This window comes from Xyrauchen texanus, chromosome 40 (assembly GCF_025860055.1).
Source record: "Xyrauchen texanus isolate HMW12.3.18 chromosome 40, RBS_HiC_50CHRs, whole genome shotgun sequence".
Taxonomy (NCBI): domain Eukaryota; kingdom Metazoa; phylum Chordata; class Actinopteri; order Cypriniformes; family Catostomidae; genus Xyrauchen; species Xyrauchen texanus.
This window is the reverse complement of record NC_068315.1, coordinates 5,529,193-5,551,114: the sequence shown is the minus strand read 5'-3', so window position 1 is coordinate 5,551,114 and position 21,922 is coordinate 5,529,193. Positions and strand designations below refer to the sequence as shown.

General features: G+C 42.1%; 1 protein-coding gene across 1 annotated transcript in view; it reads left to right on the top strand.

Annotated features, from left to right (window-relative positions):
- The window catches only part of LOC127633249 (cadherin-10-like), an 83,018-nt gene that overhangs the window by 41,625 nt on the left and 19,471 nt on the right, over positions 1–21,922 (top strand). The window contains exons 4-7 of the mRNA XM_052112200.1: positions 16,126–16,245; positions 17,456–17,623; positions 18,638–18,825; positions 20,704–20,957. Of these exons, the coding sequence (XP_051968160.1) occupies positions 16,126–16,245; positions 17,456–17,623; positions 18,638–18,825; positions 20,704–20,957 (730 nt within the window). The remainder of the gene's footprint in view (positions 1–16,125; positions 16,246–17,455; positions 17,624–18,637; positions 18,826–20,703; positions 20,958–21,922) is intronic.

The window sequence follows — 21,922 nt, the reverse complement described above, 5'->3', positions numbered from 1 at the left end:
CTATTTAAAATTACTTCTAGAACTATTTAGAAGCTACTTATTGCATTCAAATGTTTTTAATAATTTGTAAAACCAGTATAGTGTTGGGAATAAAATGGCATTAATTTCAATTAACTTCTAATAACAGAATGTGAACTCAACTATATTCATAGGTTTTCATACATTAAGCGCATAAACATATTTTCTGTACATTTCAATGTGTACTTCAAGTATTCAAAATACAAAAAGTTATAGCGAATATTAGCCTAAAGTATATAGCACACTCATACATATCTTAAATTATTATTACATGTTATCAACTTAACCTCAATCGACAGCATGTATGGCATGTTTCATAATGAATTTGACTCACGACTTCTTATTTATTTATTGTTTGTTTGTTTATGTATTTATCTGTTTTTAAAGCAAAACTCACAGTTACAGTCAGGCACTTCAATGAACACTAAAGTCATGTTAACATGTATAATGTTTCCATTTGTGGCTGAAACAATTAGTGTTTTAATGTGTAAAAACTGGCCCCATTCGCTTCTATTTTAAGTGCCTTTTTTGCAACATTTTTAATTAAAGGAGAGACAAGTTTAAACGAGCGTGTGAGTGTCAAAGTAAAAGTGCTTCACGTGTGCTAGAAGTAAATGCGTTATTTACTGTGCACTGTAAATCTATATTTATTTAATTTTTTTGGGAAAATGCGATTGCTAATGTGGACATGCCATCCATGGTTGCTGGCCTTCTTTCTAATATACTGACATTTTATTTGAGCAAAATTTCTGACTAAACAGAAATCAGATGATATATGAATATTTTTTGTTTAGTTTATTTTTTATAAAGTTAAATGTTGTGTGAAATTGAGTGTATATAGTACTAAATAAGGGTTTATAATATTTTTAGCAATTTTATTTTTATGTTATTTACTATAATAAATTGTGTGAAATATTGGCATTGTATGGGCCTATCGGCCACCCTGCTCTCTGGATATCAGCATCGGCCATTAAAAGACCAAAATCGGTCCACCACTTATTACTTCAAACTCTATGAACCTGAAAATTATGAAAAATGTATGTTGTAAATTGCACAAATTTATGTGTAAGAAACTGTCCCCATATTGGTAATGTACAGTACATATCAGCATGCAGATATGCATATCCACAATGTGTGAGTGCTAGAATAACATTCAAACTCTAACCAGGGCCGTAGCAAGGGATTCTGGGATCCCTGACTGTATATTGCTCTGATTTTATACAGTTTAAAATTTGTTGAGGGCCCCCCTGGACCTGTTGGCCCCTAGAATCGTTACCACGTTTCACCCCATTAGCAATGGCCCTGACCCTAACCTTACCCTAACCCTAACTAACCCTAACCCTAACCCTATAACTATGAATATTAATGGATTAACGCTGAAATCAGCTTGTACAAAAACAAAATGACTGTTTTTATGAAGATTTGTTAGTCCAGGTGCAAGGTTTTTATTTTACAAAAAACTACTTTTTCATTCACTCCATTCACACTCACTCACACAAGAGCCTAATTTAAGCTAAAGTATCTCCAAATAAACATCCAATCCCAAATGACTCTGGACTTATGAAAAAGACAAACATGGATACAAAAGCACAATTCAAAATAATTACGTGCAAAGTAGTAAAAAATAATGTCTGTTTACTGAGCAGTAAAAAAATGTTCACCATGAAAAGCAAAGTGACATTGGCCAATTAAAACAAACACACTTGCTTTTTTTAATGCTAAGCTTAAACACTTTCTTTCATCCACTTGATCAGCGTTGATTAAAAAACTATGACAAACATTCAACTTCACAATATCCTGTCTGAATTCGTTCAATTATCAATGAATTTATCCCCATTAAGAGAGAAAGAGTGAGAATCAAAATAAATGATGGGGATGCAGCAAGCTGAAATCAATTACTCATCACAAAGCAACAAATTAACCCACAGGTTTATCTCAAATTAATCAAAACTCATTTGCAGTTCTGACAAAAACAAGGCAGCCGGTTTTGATTAAAGATTTTGTGCTATGATAAGATAATCATTGTGGATGTTAATCATTGTGACCAGCAAATTAATCAAAGACTAAATCACAAGGAATGAGGAAATTATGCTTGAAGTGGTTGTGTGTGTCTTGGTGCACCTATTTATGTTTGTCAATTCATAGTTTGGGAAGTCTTGACACAAATGTGACAGAAGTGTCAAATGTCACCGAATTAAATTTATTTTGTATTTATTTAAATTTTTTGCAGTTTCAACACCTTTTTTATAGGTAGCAGGGTGCTGTAAGATGTGTCAGTGAGTTAGATATGTCACCCCCTTTATCATGAAAACGTATCGGTTACCTAACGTAACCTCGGTTCTCTCTAGATGAGGGAACGAGTATTGCGTAAGCTAGCTTACGCTACGGGAAAGATTCATCTTTTCTGAGATATTGAAGCCAAAAATTATCCTTAATTTTTGTATCCATTGTCAGCGCAGTGCGGCGGCTGCAGACCTTGGCGAGCTAGCTAAGCGAGCTCATAGGTTGCTCTGCGGCAACTGCTGCAGCCTATAGACGAGCTTGGGCGAACTTCGCATCCAATGAGAGGCGTCGCGCGCTCACTGCATCAAAGCCCGCCAAAATGGGCGTGACTAGAGTGCATATAAGCGTAGTTCGTAGGCTGGAACCCTGGTTTTCATTGACTGAAGCGAAAAGTCGCTCGTGGCGCGAAGCACGGCCGGCTACACAATACTCGTTCCCTCATCTAGAGAGACCGAGGTTACGTTAGGTAACCGATACGTTCTCTTCACGAGAGGTTCTCTCGTATTGCGTAAGCTAGCTACGCTACGGGAACCCATTGTCAACGCCGTCGCACGCAAGCATCCACTGTATGAGCCCCAGGGAATTAAGGGGGGACCGGGGAGCCCTTATGAGTGGGGAAATAATATTTGGCCGGCAAGAATGCGGGTCATTGATTGTGTAATACATAAGCACATAGTAGGACCGGGAGCGACAGAGCGGCGGTGCCGGTCTGTGTGGAATGTGTCCCATCAGTGCAGCTCACCAGGGAGCTGTAGCGTGATAAACCGCTAGTAGTTTTGCCTGCAGAGCGGGCACTTCCATATTGTAAAATCTGACAAAGGTGGAGGAAGTCCATCCCGCTGCCACACATATGTCGTGAATGGAAATTCCGCTGGACCATGCCCACGAGGATGCCATGCCTCTAGTGGAGTGAGCCCTAATGCCCAATGGGCATGGCAGGTCTTTGACGCCGTATGCAGCAGCAATAGCGTCCACTATCCATCTAGATAGTGTCTGTTTCGAGGCGGCGAGACCTTTGGTGCGCCCTCCGAACGAAACGAAAAGCTGCTCGGAGCGTCTGAAAGCAGCGGAGCGCGCAGTATACAATCTCAGTGTTCTGACCGGGCAAAGGAGATTGGCGTCGCTTTCGCTATCCGGTGCTGGCAGCGCCGATAGGGAAATGACCAGTGCTCTGAAAGGAGTACCGATCACCTTGGGAACATAGCCATGTCTAGGCTTTAAAATGACCTTGGAGTCACTTGGTCCAAACTCAAGACAGCGCGTGAAGGTCTCCCACACGTTTGACTGATGACAGGGCAGTCAGAAAAACGGTTTTGAGTGAAAGGTATTTCAAATCCACGGATTGAAGTGGTTCGAAAGGGGGCTTTCATAGTTTGAGAACTATAGAAAGATCCCAGATAGGAACCGATGGAGAGCGGGGGGTTCATCCTTCTAGCTCCCCTGAGGAAGCGGATGACCAGCTCGTTTTTACCCCATGACTGGCGTGCAGGGTTCAGCGAACGCCGCAGCGGCCGCCACATCACTTTGGCGTGGATGGGGATCTGCCCTTATCCAGCAGCTCTTGTAGAAATACTGAGCAGCGACGACACCCCACATGTCCGTGGGTCCAGGTCTCTGTCGGTGCACCATTTTGAGAACACAGACCATTTTGACGCATAGAGTCTTCTCGTGGAAGGGGCTCTAGCGTGTATGATGGTGTTTATTACTCCTTCTGGCAAAGCGGCGGGTAGTCGTTGATCACCCACGCATGCAGCGCCCAGCGCTCTGGGTGGGGATGCCAGATTGTGCCGCTGAGCTTGAGAGAGGAGATCTGCTCTCACTGGGATGGGCCACGCGGCTGTCAGTGACAGCTGCGTAAGCTCCGGGAACCATGTCTGATTCTCCCAACGCGGGGCTATGAGGAGCACCGAGTGACGCGTTTCCTGATCCTCTACATTACCTGTGGCAATAGCGAGGCGGGAGGGAAGGCGTAAGCGGGCGTCTGGGCCAGTCCTGGGCCAGCGCGTCCTCGCTTCGAGAAAAATATTGGGCAGTGAGAGTTCTCTTTGGACGCAAAGAGGTCTATCTCTGCTCTGCCGAATAGAGCCATAACGTCTGGACTGTTTGAGCGTGTAGGGACCATTCCCCTGGGGAATATTGTCTCTGGACAGTCTGTCCGGGCCGTCGTTCAGGTGGCCTGGCACGTGCGTCGCCCTCAGCGAGCGCAGGTGGCACTGGGACCAACTCAGTATGTGTTTTGTCAGATGGAAGAGGTTCCTGGATCTGACACCGCCCTGATGGTTTAGGTAGGATACCACAGATCTGTTGTCCGAACGGACCAGGGCGTGGTGACCCTGAATGACCGGGAGAAAGCGCACGCGCGCGTACTCGACCACTATCATTTCCAGACAATTTATGTGAAGGAGCTTTTCCTGAACTGACCATAGGCCGAAAACCGGAGAGCCCTCGCGAGACCGCGCCCCAACCCGTGTTGGACGCGTCTGTCGAGATGACTTTTCGGCGAGATACAGCTCCCATTGTCACTCCCGCTGATACCATTCGGCCACTGTCCAGGGCTGCAGAGCTGATATGCAGGTCTGAGTCACCTTGATGGGCTGGCGGCCTGTGGCCCAAGCCCGGCGAGACGCCAGGGTGTTTAGCCAATGCTGAAGCGGGCGATGTGCAGTAAACCCAGCTGAAGTACTGCTGCGGCTGAGGCCATGTAACCTAGCACTCTCTGGAATTTCTTCAGAGGCGTGAGGCTGTTCATCTGAAAAGATGCGGCTAGTCGCTGAACACGGCGTGCGCGCTGTGTAGATAAGCGAGCCGTCATTGCCACGGAGTCTAGTTCTATTCCCAGGAAGGAAATGGTCTGACTGGGCTGTAGTGAGCTCTTGGTCCAATTGACTGCAAGACCCAAACTGTTCAGATGGCTGAGGAGAACTGACTCTGTGAGACAGAAGCTCCATATGTGACTGAGCCATAATCAGCCAGTCGTCCAAATAGTTCAGAATTCGCAAACCCTGACTCCGCGAGGGGTGCGAGCGCCGCATCCATGCACTTCGTGAAAGTACGGGTGCTAAGGACAGGCCGAACGGAAGGACGGTGTATTGATAAACCTGGCCGTCGGGCGTAATCTCAAGAATGGCCTGTGACGGGATTTATCTGAATCTGAAAGTATGCATCTTTCAGATCGAGAGAAATAAACCAGTCCCCTGGCGCATCATGCGCGAGGAGTTTCCTGATTGTAAGCATTTTGAACGGTCTTTTGCAAGCACCTTGTTCAAAACCCTGAGATCTAATATGGGTCTGAGGCCGCCGTCTTTCTTGGGAACAAGAAAATAACGGCTGTAAAGCCCCGACTCGCTCAGAGAGGGTGGCACTTTTCTATGGCCCTTTGCACAGAAGGCTTGCTATTTCTGAACGAAGCATGCACGCTGCTTCCGTGTTCACAGTGGTTTCGAGCCGCGCTCTGAAGCGAGGGGGCGGCGATCGAACTGTAGCAAATAGCCCTGTTGTATTGTGCTTAACACCCACTTGGATATCCCTGGAATAGCTTCCCACGCTTTGAAGCGTAACGCTAGAGGGTGAATGGCCAATTCGCTCTGATTGCCGCACACAGAGCGCTGAACAAAATGTGTGAGCGCGTTTAGTGTGTTCATGCATGATTGCTCGCAGACAGCATGAACAGGCTGTTTTGTGAGTGACTTCCGATTGGAATGAATGGGGAAAGAGTCACATCTGTTACGTGATGCGCAAGCATAGTCATGGGCACGGGACTTACACACAGAGGAATGGTTGCTGGCCGTGTAACAGAGCGGGCAGAGAATGGGCGCGCGACGCATTTGTGGGCGCATTTATTGACTCTAGCGCTCGAGCGGTTCATGAATCGCTTTATGTGAGCGTGCTCTGGTGGGGACACGAGACATGCAGTGCTTGTGTGCAGAAGTGAACACTGGATTGTGGGCACATTTTCTACACATAGGGCTGGTCGTGTGACAGAGCTGGCAGAGAATGGGCGCACAGACGCATTTGTGGGCGCCTTCATTGACTCTGACGCCGAGCGGTTCAGTAATCGCTTTATGAGAGCGTGCTCTGATAGGGGCATCGGAATGTGTTATGCTTGTGTGTAGGGGCTAACACTGGGTTGTGGGCACTTTTTCTACACATAAGACATGTTTGCTCTTTACAAGATTTATTTGGGTCGCCGTGAAAACGGCGCTTTGAGTGCAGGCAAGCGGGCAGTGTCACCGGCTTGTTGGCTGCTAAATTCACCACTGTAGTAGCCTGAGAGAAGGGGACTGACAGGGGTAAAGCTTTGACAGTGGTCCGCCGCGGCGGACTGAGCCGCCGCTTGTTCAACACAGTTAGGAAGACTTCGGCTGCTCGGGTTTCAGCGCTACCTTAGATCGAGGCCCGCTGGGGCGGCGGTCTGCGGCGGCTGTCTGAGCGCTGACGAGGGCGGCCGCCCTGTCGACGCTGAGAAGTCTGAGATTGTTGAACTGGGCGCCGTGAAGAGGCTCGTGCAGGAGGCTGATCACGTGAGCGGCCTGCAGAGGAGCTTAGCGCGACGCCGCAGGAAGAGGTTCATGGCTTGGGTGGCTTTCTGGACTTCTGAGAAGCGGTCAACAATGCCACTCATCGCGGAGCCGAAGAGACCGGTTGGAGAGAGCGGTGCGTTGAGGAACGTGGAGCGCTCTGCTTCTCCCATGTCGGCTAGTGTTAGCCATAAGTGTCTCTCGGTCACAGTCAGCGCAGGCCATGCACTTCCCTAGAGCTTGGGCTGCAGCTTTGGTAGCGCGAAGGGCGAGGTCTGTCGCGCCAGAGATCAGTAACAGCCTCTGGGTGCCTGCCTTTCTCATCCCACTCCGAAGAAGGTCTGCTTGTAGGATCTGTAAAACGCCATTGAGTGCAGAGCAGATGCGCTTGGCCGGGCGGCGAATAGGCGCGCCAACATAGGGCGGAAGTCGCCTGCAGGCCTTAGACGGAGCACAGGCTTGGAACGCCATCTCGCGGAGGGCGGACAAAGGTGTGCTGCTACCGAAGTCCTCGACCGGGGATGGAGGAGTAGCCTCTTCAGTGGCGCCGCCCACCGACGCGAGAGAGGTGGAGACGCGTGAACGGGTCCTGGCTGAAAACGGAGCGCTCCACGACTTTGCAAGCTCCGTATGTAATTCCGCAGGAAGGGAGCGCCCGGCCGCGGGTGTAGAGCGGCGATGGCTTTGAAGAAAGCAGCCGCCGAAGTCTGTTGGGTGCCTGCTCAGGGGCGGTGACCACTGAGCCCGAGGCGGTCGACGGCCTGTGTGAGGAGGCGTGTTAACTCCCCTTCGACTCGGGCGCTGGTCCTGCTGGATTCCTGGGCTGAGGAGGAGGCTTGGGAGCCTGTCCACTCCTCGCTGTCCGAAGCCATGATGGAACAGCGGCCCTTATCCTCCGCTCGTCATCCGGAGATGGCAGCAGTGCGGCCGCCGGGCGGCAACTGCGCTGGCCCCGGGGGCGGGAGGGTGAAAGCGATGCTCGAGGGAGAGGCTCCGGCGAGGCAGTCGCTTCAACCACAGTTTCCGCAGCCTTTGTGAGCGGCGCTTCTTCCTGCGCGGCTGAGGGTAGGCGGCGCTGGCGGTTTCTGCTTTGATCGGCTTCGAAGTCGAGCCCGCAGGGTCGACATCGGTAGCTCCTCGCAGAAATCGCGATCCGCCTCAGTGAGGGCGAGCTCTGCGTGCCCCAGTCCCAGGCAGAGAGCGCAGATGATGTGGCGGTCTCCTGTGCTGAGAAGGGCGCGACATGAGGCGCAAGTGGAGCGAGGCATCTTGAAAAAGACGCCAGTACTTTTTGTGAATAGTTCGTGAGAACTAGCTTGCTTAATAAAAGGATACGTCGCCGGATGGCGTAGCTCGCAGGATGGCTGAAGGTGGCTGAGACGGCCGGCTTCTTCTAGCGCTGTCCACACTTGCTAGATGCCCCTCAAACGGCGACGTGGCTTCCAGGTCAGCGATGCGGAGAGCTTCGCTGAAGAGATGAAAATCAGGGTTCCAGCCTACGAACTACGCTTATATGCACTCTAGTCACGCCCATTTTGGCGGGCTTTGATGCAGTGAGCGCGCGGACGCCTCTCATTGGATGCGAGTTCACCCAAGCTCGTCTATAGGCTGCAGCAGTTGCCGCAGAGCAACCTATGAGCTCGCTAGCTAGCTCGCTCAAGGTCTGCAGCTGCCGCACTGCGTTGACAATGGATACAAAAATTAAGGATAATTTTTTGGCTTCAATATCTCAGAAAAGATGAATCTTTCCCGTAGCGTAAGCTAGCTTACGCAATACGAGAGAACCTCTCGTAAGAGAACTGTGCACAATTTTTGTCACATGACCAGATATTCAAAAATTACCCATTATATACAGCTTTACGTGAAAACGTTAACATTGTTGTGAAATTTGGTCAATATTAAAACTTTTTTCTTGCTGTTTTATTGATATCTTCAAGAAAATTAGAAAAGAATGTGCCGGAAATTTTAATTTTAGAATGGAATTGGGGGCCTCAGCAAACTTCCAAGGGGGGATCAGGATGAATTTAAATAATGTATTATAAGTTATGTTGTAATAATCTATCTTAGTAAAAATGTTTAAGAAAAACTAACCACAAAAGTGAGTCATAGTTCCCAACGCTAAACTATAAAGAAATCGTTTATTTTTGTTCATTGACACGAACTGTCCTAAATAACCAATTTACTTAAAGGGATAGTTCACCTAAAAATGAAAATTCCCTCATCATTCACACACCCTCATGCATCCAAGATATGTTTGACTTTCTTTCTTCTGCAGAACACAAATAAAGATTTTTAGAAGAATGTCTCAGCTCTGATGGTCAATTCAATGTGAGTGAATGGTTGCCAGAACTCTAAGGGTCCAAATATAATATAAAGGAATCATAAAAGTAATCCACACAACTCCAGTGGTTTAATCAATGTCTTCTGAAGTGGTCCAGTTGGTTTTGGTTAAGAACAGACACAAATATAACTAGTTTCTCGCTACAAATCTTGACAGCAGTATCCTTGGTGATCGTGATTTCAAGCTCTATTACACTTCTTATAGCGCCATCTATCACTCTGTGCATGTGATAAGCACTAGGAAGTGTAATCGAGCTTGAAACCATAATCGTACAGTAAAAAATGGAGTTACATTTTGGCTTGTTTTCACCCAAAACCAACAGGATCACTTCCAAAGACATTGATTAAACAACTGGAGTTGTGTGGATTACTTTTATGATGCCTTTATGTGCTATTTGGACACTTTCAGTTCTGTCCACCACTCATTTGCATTGTATGGACCATCAGAGCTGAGATATGCTTCTAAAAAAATCTCGATTTGTGTTCCGAAGAATACAGAAAGAACATACGTATCTGGAATGACATGAGGGCGAGTCAATTATGAATTTAAATTTTTGGGTGAACTAATCCTTTAAAATATTCAGTTTTCCTAGTGCTACACGAGAGAGAAAGAGAGAGCAATTTAGGTGAGCGTGTTCGTGTTCGCACATTACTATGTGACAAATGTACTGTTTTGTGACGCTACAGCGCAATACATTGGAAAATGTAGCTCCTTAGTGAAAAGCTTGCCTATTGTGAAAATAGCTTAGCTTATGTCAAGCAACTGAAAATGAGGTTAAGGTAGTAGTGTCGCTACTTTTAGTTAACCACTCCCCCACACCCATCACTAAACAAATTACAGAAACAATAATTGGGAAAAGAGTAGGGAAATCGACTTTGAAAATACTCACATCAACTATATGATCACCAAGTGTGCTAAGAATCAATCCAACATGAAATTTGTCATTAAAACAAATAGGTATTCATTATTCAGTAAAAATATGAATCTCTTATCGGACAGTAGAAGTATAGTAGAGAGTACCCTCCGGCCTGAAACACTACCAGTCATCTTTCCAGACACATGTACAAAACCACTCAACTCAGGCCTAAGGGAATCTCTTTTTGATTCTTACATTACAGCACCCAATCTCCTTTATGTTTTTGCTGTTAGGAGCCTTCGAAATCTCCTATGAAGTACCCGTGTCTTACAAGCTGACTTCATTCAATGTTGTTTTATTCTGATTCTTAACATTACAAACAGGAGATTCCTCCCTGCACTGTCACTACCGATTTTATTTTTTTCCTAAATGTAAAAGCATGTAATGCTACAGCAATTCTTTATTTAACTCAGGGCAAGGGAGTTATTTATTCAACACAATCTGGTAAAAGCAGCCTTGTAAATGGACCACAGTCTTTTCCCCCCAGGCTTATGCATTTGAAACCCAGCCCTGCCTTTCTTTTCCGATTCACTTTCCGGCAGTCTCGTTCTTCCTTTCGTTCCTTTATTTCTCCATGGGGTTCAAAGTTACATCATCCACACTACTCTGTAACGTAAATGGGACAGCGTGCTCGTTTGACACTTCACTTTAGCTCTTCCTTTCTCCCAGCCCTGTACTACTTCACAAACAGCTCTGCTTGCCAAACCGAGAGGTCACGGTGGCAGTCGCGTTTACACCGAACAAACTGGCCATGTGTTGCGAACGTGCCTACCGTTAACCAGCTCTGGCCATCCATGAAGGTAGAGACCCTGTTTATCTCTGTGTTATCTGAATGGGATCGAAGTGCAACAGATGTTTCCGCATTCATTAGTATTCTCTGAGCCGTTTGCAGAGCGCAGGCCTCTCGTCAGAGGTCTTGTTGATGCCAAGGACGCAGTTGATCCATGGCGGAAACAACACGCACGCCTGGTCAACCTTCAGAGGTGAGACTAAGAAAATGTGAAGTCACCTCTAAAGTCTATTGAGAAGAAAGAACAGTAAGATGTCAGTAGTATACAAATGAAAAAGAGAGACTTAGATGCAGCCGTGACTGTAATAGAAAGCATGGCTGTTGGCAAATAGGAATGAAGTGTGATTTTGCCCTTGATTTTGCAGGACAAAGTTATTTCTCTCTAGATATTTCAAAGGCCAGCCCAAGATCGAACTTTTCTTGTTGTAAATGTGTACTTTGAGGCAAGAATTTTACCATCAGGCTTTAGTCCAATTTAAACAGATCCATCGGATGTGTCCGAACCTGTGGCAGCTGCCATGATGTCCAGTCAGAACAATGACTTAACTGACAATGCTTATGTATGAAGGTACAGTACCTCATGAAGCAACTGGTTTTAAATATGATTTTCAATGTAAACAGCTTCCAACGCATCACGTCATCATGTCTAATGATCTGGAACAAATTCAAATGAACTTTCGACTTTGCTAAGTAAATGGCTATAATGCTTGTTTTATTTATTTACTTCTTCATTTATTTAGTTAGTTAACAGAATTTGAATCTTAAGATATTGTTCTGGGTTCAATAAAAGTTAGGCTCAATCAACAGCATTTGTGGCATAATGTTGATTACCAAAAAAAAAAAAAAAAATGATATATTTTAATGAGATAAATATATAATTATATAAGGGCTGTCAATCGATTACAATTTTTAATCAAATTAATTACATGGTGTCCTGATTAATTAATCACGATTAATCACATATAAATATTTGTTGAGAAAGCCCCTCATATAACAAAAATTCAATATATAAAGATTATACATAGGCCTATATATATATATATATATATATATATATATATATATATATATATATATATATATATATATAATAATAAAAATATTCAGATAATTCAAGTGCATTACATTCTTGTAGCAGAAGAGTTATCAATGATAAGACAATACAAAAAACGGCTTTAGAATACAATGTATTGTTTACTACCATATTATTGATCATAAGCCAATCAATGGCATACAGTTCACAGCAATCCATTTCACAAGTGAATTTGTCAATCAGTTGGAGATTTATTATGAGGGCTTGTTTAAGAGCCGGTCAATCTACACCTGCGTTAGACATGCTTGTGTTGCATCTCGGGTGCGTTGCGTCATAAACATAAAATGTTTAGTTCACTGTTTCAAGTTAATATAGTTTAATACTCAATCTTTAAACACATCTTGAGATCCCTTAGTTCGCATTTGCGCTCCTTCAATTGTTTTGATCGCAAGAATGTAACGTATGTTTGCGTTGTTCTGCCTAATGAAGTGTTTTCTTCACTGTATAAACTGTGCGTTGCTCATACAGTTGAAATTTCACTTACTGCCCTCTGGAGTAAACAGGTGGTACTACAAGCTTGCGTTTCTCAGGAATCTTCCTTATTATGGTGCGATTAATTGCATTGTTATTTTCTGTCAAATTAATCGCACTGAATTAACGCGTTAAATCAACAGCCCTAATATATATATAAAGTTCTGACCTTATATATGAATGGGGACAGTAAAAAAAATGCTTAAATGCACATTGTTTCAAACATATAGCCACATGACTTAAATATATTACGTGTTAAAATAATTTTAGTGTGATAAAATTGCTTTCTAGTCTTATCTGTGTAAAGTTATGTTCATTATTACAACGTTATTGTCATGACAACGAAAAAATGTAATCCTATTATTGGATACTTTACATAGATAACATTAGTGCTTTATGAGATTTTATCAAGCTAAAATAATGTTAACACATACTGTATAATGTTTATGTCTTGTTGCTATACTTTTGAAACAGTGGCCACATACACACTGCAGCTTAATACAGTTGTCAGTTCACCTTTTAGTGCTTAATCTTGTTCTTTACACACACAGTTAAGTAAAATACAGAAGTGACAACTGCATTCTACAACCAAATGAACTTCTGAAAAATTCAGGTAGACAACCACGTTTTCTCAAATTCCACGAAGTGTGTACGGAACCACACTGAACAACTTCTTGTTATTGACGTGATCAATGGCACATGAAGAGACAGAAGTGTCTGTCATCTCCTGGTGTAAATAACACTTACAGAGGTGTGTGTCTTCATGCATGTATCCTCTCTCATCAGTAGTTTCTCTCACCCTCCCTGTGGTCTCAGGGTAACACATACATTACAGTCCAGAGCAAGCGCAGTGTTTGACAACAGCTGCTTTGACGTGCATAAAGAAAACACAGTAATTCTGTCTATGGCAGCTAATTAAACATTGTCAGATGATAATAGATCTGTGGTGGATAATCTCTTTGCTCACAGCCAACAAAAAACCGGGTTAAATTGATGGAATTGATGTTTTACAGGCGCAAGTTGCTGCAGCATTACTATGACAATACTTGTCAAACATCGCAATTGCGGGAGTCACTCCTGTATTCCGTAAACATATGCAACGATAATTTATGGGATTCACTCCTACATTTAAATGTGGCATAGGTAATCAAAGCAGTGCTGATTTAGGGTGAAAGGGATTCATGGAAAGGAGGAGGTGAGAACCGGCTTGACCATATAAATAATATTTAACGACAAACTTAACCCAAAAATGCACAAATATGTCAGAAAGCTGCCAGTAAACGTTCTCTCTCTCTGTTGCAACACCGTCCGCAGTCTGCACTTATCCCTCTCGGAGGCTTGATAAGGGGCCAGGTGTGCAGAATCATGACCTGGCCCCACCCTCCGCCCTGTCACATAGGGTCATATAGAACTCTTGCTCATGTGATATTTATTATATACAACAGTTCAATGAACAAGTAAATTAAAAAAAAAAAATAAGTATGGTAATAAAAACGCATTTGTGCATGGAACTACTTTCTTACGTGACGGATCAGAATCTGCCGTTGCTAGTACAAACCAAATTATGCATCCAAGCCAATACCGTCGTTCCCTATAAGCAGACTATGCAGTCTGTGTAGGGCACCAACTCCTTAGGGGGGCACCATCTTACCCTAGGAGGGCACCAGAAAGCCCACTAGCTGCCCTTACTTGCACGTTATACGTTATTCAAGGACACGAAAGCAGCTGTGGAACACAGATGATTGCTTCGCAATCTCTTCAGGAATCAAAATACTATTTGAATGTACTGTATTGTAATTACCAATTATTTAAATAAGTATTCCCGTTACATGTATTCCATTACTCCCCAAACAATGTGTATATATGAATTAATTTATTCTTTCAAACACTTGTTAAGATGCCATTTTTATACTTTCACCTAACTACCAAACAGCACACTCAAGATTATGGGATATCATAGGCAGTAATAGATACAAAAGCCAATCAGGTAAATATGTTTCACAAACATTGTTTTTTGACAGGCCTTGATGCCTTCCTACCTCTATACACTACCCAAAATGCCAGCCTTCTTTAGGTTTTGGACACAGTCACAAAGTTTTGAAATGTGATTTCTAAAATGAATAGGTTCGATTTAAAAGGAACGTTCTGGGTTCAATACATGTTATGTTCAATCGACAGCATTTGGGGCATAATGTTGATTACCCTTAAAATACATTTTTACTCATCCCTCCTTTTCTTTAAAAAAGCAAAAATCAAGGTTATAGTGAGAATTTATGAATACAAGATTAAGAGTAAAACATGACAATTGATGTGAGAGGGTGGGGGGAATTTATTTGTAACTTTTGCACATTTTGGCAGTTCCATGTTTATGACATATGCAGATGGCTACAATTTAGTCAATCAGTTTAGTTGAAATTATTATTAATACTGAATGTAACTATTCATTAAACATTTCTTTATTCATATTGATTTTGCTGCCATTGTGTTATAGAAAAATGCAACTGCCTTGTGCTTATGAGCATCCCTTACCCTGTTATTTTATCATTACTTTTGGACTGCAGTCATATTTAGAAGGGCTTTTTATATCAGACACATTTGCATTTGCTCCCTCTCCTGCAGCTGTCCAAAGTTGTGTCAAGCTTAAAATGACCCCCCAAAATCATGTTAGTTTTGGATTAATTGCTCTAATTATAATGTTTCTTTGAACAGATTATTAGTTTGACGTCTCCTAGCAACATACAGCAGATTCCATCAGAGCAGAAAATGAATTGGAAGACCCGGAGAGAGCTAGCGAAAGAGAAACTACTATTAAAGATATGTCCATCTCAGCATGTTGCTGGAGTAATTATCAGACCAGGATTTAGATAAGAAATACACTGAGATAAAGAAGATGAAAGAACGAGTGATCATGCATTTGCCTTGATCGCTTTTTTTTGGAGGATGACTGTAGGTATAAGCTACATTCCAAAACCTAGTGAGCTGCCTTGCCGCCTACTGCCAACATACAGTAGGTAGCTGCATTTTAAAGCAGCATCCTAACCATCATGGAACCACATAAGTAGCTGAGTTGGATTGCTCTAAATAGGCAGCAACTCCAAAAGTTACACAAATAGCACTCCATATAGGAGACTTAGCTCTCAATTTATTTCAATAGAGTTTTATGTTGAGCTAAAGCATGAAAAACTCTTAAGCATAAATATACAAACTTTGGAATGCCCAATTCCCACTACTTAGTAGGTCCTCGAGGTGGTGCGGTTACTCACCTCAATCCAGGTGTCAGAGGACAAGTCTCATATGCTTATCACATGGCTCCTTGTGCATGACACCGTGGAGACACCGCAGTGGAGGCCCATGCTACTCTCCGCGATCTATGCACAAATTACCACATGCCCCACTGAGAGAAAGAACCACTAATCAAGACCACAAGGAGGTTACCCAATGTGCCTCTACTCTCCCTAGCAACCGGGCCAATTTGGTTGCTAAGGAGACATGGCTGGAGTCACTCAGCACACCCTGGATTCGAACTAGTGACTCCAGGGGTGGTAGTCAATACTCGCTGAGCTACTCAGGCCCCCAAGAGTAATACAATATTAACATGTTTTACAGAAACGTTGGGACTTTTTGGAGCTGAAAATCTTGGAAATGCATGTGCATAGCTTATATCTATCGCTTGAATTCTCTCTCTTTTTTCTTAAGGTGCATTTGTAATGAAAGTTACCGCCACCGATGCAGATGATGAATCATATGGAAACAGCGCCAAGCTGGTTTACAGCATACTGCAGGGCCAGCCATATTTCTCAATTGAACCTGAGACTGGTAAGCTGGGCATACATTAAAGATCAAGCATAATTTGAAATTATTAAAAGTTTGGATACAATACGGAAACCAGGCACAGGGGTCCAAAAGTCAGAGACCATGTTGAAATATTGGATTGTTTTTCTTTATTATTATTATTATTTAAAATAAAGTTTTCAGATTTGTAACAACATACAAATATTAACTATAATAATAATAATAATAATAATAATAATAATAATAATAATAACAAAGACAAGACAAAGACAATATGATTTGCAATGAATTTGTTTTATAAATAATTAAACAAAGTTTATACAACTGTCTATATATGGATCATGTACTATTTCATACTGTATTTCTAAATGTAATTTTTTATTTTCAAGTTGTTTACATTGTGTTGAATTTAAATGTGCTGAATTTAAATAATATAATATAATCAAGAAAACATTGTAATTTGTTCTTACTAAATGTAAAGGTTGACTTGAACATTTTATTGTTATCATCTATTCAGTCTTAAAGGGATAATTCACACAATTAAATAAATAAAATAAATGAAAATTGTCATAATTTACTCACTTTTATGTTGTTCCAAACCCATATGACTTTTGATACTCCATAAACACAATACAAGATGTTAGGCAGAATGTTAGCCTCAGTCACCATTCACTTTCACAGCAGTTTTATTTGAATTTATTTCTTTATTTTTCTCTCCATTCAATGAAAGCGAATGGTGACTAAAGCTAACATTTTTCCTGACATCTCCATTTATGTTATACAGAGGAAAGTAAATTTTAGAAAGTTTAAGAGGAAATTAATGGTTTTACAACAAAATGAAAGTGAACTATTGTTAACAGAATATAGTCATTTCTTGGTGAACTATCCCTTTATTATAATTCATGTATTAATCTTGGGAGCAATGTCTGACAGCTCTTTATTAGCTTAGTTAATGTAGTGGTATTTTCGTGTGTATTTCAGTTAAATAAATTCATGAATTTCACTTTCATGTACAGTTCTCTAATAACCTTATCACAACATGATTTGAAGATTGGCATCCTACTCAATTAAAACTCTCTTTAAAATAGCCCCAGGCAGGGAATTAATTTCCTTAGTTATGCTTTTTTTTTCTTAGTCCAACCTTTTTTTAGCATGACATTAACACATTTATAATGAAGACAGAACAGCTTATTAGGTTGCACTTAACAAAACCTGTGTCCATACATTCTGTCAGGCGTCATAAGGACGGCTCTGCCAAACATGATTCGAGAGAACCGCGAGCACTATCAGGTGGTGATTCAAGCTAAGGACATGGCTGGACAGATGGGCGGTCTCTCTGGGACCACTACAGTAAACATCACCCTGATGGATGTCAACAATAGTCCTCCTCGATTCCCCCACAGTAAGAGAACAATTATTCATCCTATACATGTCTGGACTTAATGGGAGAGTTCAAAATCCATTTGACTTTTGTTTTCCGTGGAACACTAAAGATGTTAGATGGAATGATAGCCCATGGCGCCATTTGGTTACATTGTATGGAAAATTCAATGAAAGTTAATGGTGACTAAGACTAGCATACTGCCTAGCATCCACTTTTTGTGTTCCACTGGGTGGAAAATGGTCGAGTAAAACTAAACTAAGACTTATCTTCCACTGTAAAAAGTGAAAATGTTCAGATATACTGTACCTTCACGTGACAAAACTTTTATTGGTGTAACACAACATAGTCAGATTGATTTAATCATATTATATAACATTTTTTACTTTAATAAAACCAACCTGGTCTCATGATGTATAGAAGTCCACAGTGCTAGAACTTGCAAATAGACTTAACAGATTCAGCTTATGGAATTAGATTGTTGAATACAATTGTTTGTGTGGTCACAGAACAGCAAACTTATCTGGCATGTACGTTGTGATTCAGCTGAATTATAATGGAAATGCTCTGGGCCCATTTCTCCAACTGACCATGGTGACTCACAATAATTTCAACAGAAATAGGCTTTTAGAGTGAGAGAGAGGGGTGGAAAGGGAAAGACAGAGATAAAAGGATAGAAACTAGAAAGGGGGAAGAAGACATGAAGGTAAAGAGAGAGAGAGAGAGAGAGAGAGAGTACACAGAGGGAGCTTCATTTGTGGTGATAATCCCTCTCTCTTAGCCACAGTCTCAAATCCAATTCAAGAGCCACACCAGAAACCGTCTCCACAAACTGGGTTTAAAAAGAACCTCCTCCAATGGCTCACCGGAGCTGAAATTCTATTAAAGAATAACCGTTTTTCCCAAGAGAAGGATAAACAAATAGACGAATGCACACAGAAGCACCTCACTTGAGAACAAATAGTTCGTACAAACACCTGACTGTTTACTCAATTGATTTTTTTTTTCTTTTTTTCTCTTCTTCTCTACATCCAGGTACCTACCATCTCTCCACTCCTGAATCAGCCGAAATCGGATCGTCGGTTGGCCGGATCAAAGCGTATGATGCTGACTTTGGAGAGAATGCGGAGATGTGGTACTCTATTCTGGATGGCGATGGGCAAGATACATTCAATATAATCACAGACGGAATGAGTCAAGAAGGCGTGATAACGGTAAAGAAGGTAAACAGCCCCTATCTCTTATGTTTTAAACATCAATTCATGTAACGGTGAAGCTATTAAAATAAGGTCGAGGAGGGCAATTATAAGTGTTGAGCAGTGTGTGTGTGTGGGGGGGGGGGTATATGGTTGAGGGGTTGACGAGGCTGATTATGACTGTTGAGTGGGTGGGGAAGGTGATGTTTGAGGGGCCAAGGAGGCCGATTGCACCACCTTTAGTGATCCACTGGCACATGCCGTCCCTATGCATTGCATACCTTGCATATGTTTTTTACGCCTCTTGTTAGGATCACTACTTTATTTTAAGAATATTAAATACCAGAATAATAGTAGAAAGAATCACATTCCCCATGGGTCAAAAGTTTACAAACACTTTGTTAGTATTTGATAGCATTGCCTTTAAATGGTTTAAATTGGGCCAATCATTTTGGGAAGCATTCCACAAGCTTCTGACAATAAGTTGCTGGAATTTTGGCCCATTCCTCCAGACAGAACTGGTGTTACTGAGCCAGGTATGTAGGCCTCCTTGCTCGCACATGCTTTTTTAGTTCTGCCCACAAAGGGCAGTGTGAGACTGCTTAGACTGAGGTCATGGCTTTGTGACGGCCACTCCAATACATTGACTTTGTTGTCCTTAAGCCATTTTGACACAACTTTGGAGGTATTCTTGGGGTCATTGTCCATTTGGAAGAGATGCTTCAATATAGCCATAACATTTTCCTTCCTCATGATGCAATTAATTTTTTTAAGTGCTCCAGTCCCTCCTGCAGCAAACCATCCCCACAGCATGATGCTGCCACCCCCATGCTTCACGGTTGGAGTGGTGTTCTTCGACATGCAAGCCTCACACTTTTTCCTTCAAACATAAAGATGGTCATTATGGCCAAACAGTTTATATATATATATATATATATAACAAAATTAGGTGGCAACATTAAGTTGAACATATAAATCAACTTAATCCTCCACTGCACCCACACACACACACACACAAAGCAAAGTGCTTAGAAAGTAATCCCCTAAATCAAAGCCTTTGTGTTCAACTTTCCAATGGTGCTTAATTCTATTCAGAGCCAAAAAAAAGTCCTTTTCTCCCTTTGTATAGTGCAGGGATCTATTTGCCTGGTGAAATCTTCCTATAGCTTATTTCCTCTCTCTGTCGGGTCAGGCTTTGACGAGACTCAGGCAATTATGCAAATCTCATTGCTTAAACTAGAGTGAAGGATAGCTATGTAAGAAGTCCTGAATGGGTGCAAGGTAAAGTATCACACCTTGAGTCTTTAATCGTTCCATAATTAAAAGGCTGCATTAAAGCACGATGCTCCATCTGTATAAAAAGACATTCAACTCGAAAGAATAGGGGCAGTGATAAGCACTCTCTATTATCTCATAGTATGTTATGTTTACATTTTTAGAATGTCATCTTTTTGCACTACTGAGTACTGGTCGGCGCTGCACTGTCTATTGTCCTGTTCATTGTCAGTAATTTGTTGTACTGTCCTGTACTTTTTGCACATGTTTGCACGTGCACTTTATATAGGTATATATAGGTAGTTTATATAGGTATTTTATTTCGTTGTGTAGTCTCATGTGGTCCTATGTTGGTCCTTTGTTGTTTTTATGTAGCACCATGGTCCTGGAGGAACGTTGTCTCGTTTTGCTGTGTACTGTACTAACTGTATATGGTTGAAACGACAATAAAAACCACTTGACTTGACTTGACTCTAACAGAAGTATTAAAAAATGGCTTTCGATAAAAAAATTAAAAAGTTTAGGTTGACACAGCGAGAGAATGTGAAACAGATGACAGAAGCAGGCTTTCCTTTTATTTAAAAATGATGTGAGGACTTATCTTTTTTCTCATAACCTGCTTTCGTTCAGCCAATAGATTACGAGAGTAAGAGGTTGTACTCGCTAAGGGTGCAGGTGACCAACACACATATAGATCGACGCTTTGAGCACCTGGGGCCGTTCAGCGACACAGCGATGGTCAGAATCACAGTCACGGATGTTGACGAACCTCCGGTCTTCAGTCGGGCCATGTACATTTTAGAGGTGGACGAAGACACCCCTGCTGGCAGCTCGATTGGCACGGTATCAGCCCGAGACCCTGATATGGCCAATCACCTTGTCAAGTGAGTACTACATTAACGTTCAGTTTATTTCGCAAACATTACATGTGAAGCCGTAACCATGACAAACATGGAAAAAAGTTCCCTGGCTGAAATGTTTGACTTTGTTTATTATTATAATTATTCCCAAAAAAAAATATCTTTTTTTTTTTGCAACCGTCCCAGTCACAGACTTAAGTTTCCATCTCTGGATGCTGTTATTTTTTGCTAATGAACAACATACTGTATCTATGCTTGTCCACCAGCTAGATTTACACATTTTGGTGGCTGATCTGATTTTTTGTGCTCTTTTATGCTAATCCATCAACATGTCCTCAAGTGAGCGAATGTGTATGTGTTTGTGTGTAAAGGCAGGGAAAACAAATTATTCATGGGGCCTTAGTTGGTGATTTCCCTGCGGAAGTTTGGTAAGATGAAAACAGGCGCTGTTTTATCCCTGCACCCCTATCTATGTCTGAATTCTGACTTCTACAAGTCACAAAGCTGATGTGTGAGAGTCTGCCTGGTCTCTCGTCTCCTGTCCACACGCATGCTATGAGTGATAGTCTGAAAAGCCTGTCCTTCTGTCTTCCTGATGCACGTCACACTCAGTTGCGTATTTAAATGTCAGCAGAATGTGTAAGTTGACATTGATAAATCGGTTTAATAGGAAAGATTTCCTTTTCTTATTTTATGAAAAGAAAAGCCAGGGGATCAACAGAGTGATTAGTGTTCCGAAGCTTTCAAACGGGCCACTTCAAAGTTCAGAACACGCAATAGGCGGTTATAGATAGTTGATAGTTGCTCGTTGCTTTGGCTTGGAACATGTTCATCACAGCTGCCTGTTCAATGAAAAACACATAATTGATTACTTTTAAAACTGGCAATTATATGTACAGTATTGTGGTTCTTAAAGTTGTTCTATGGAACACAAAAAGTAAAATATCATATTACCATAACTTCAGGAAAAGTTCAATGAAACGGCACTT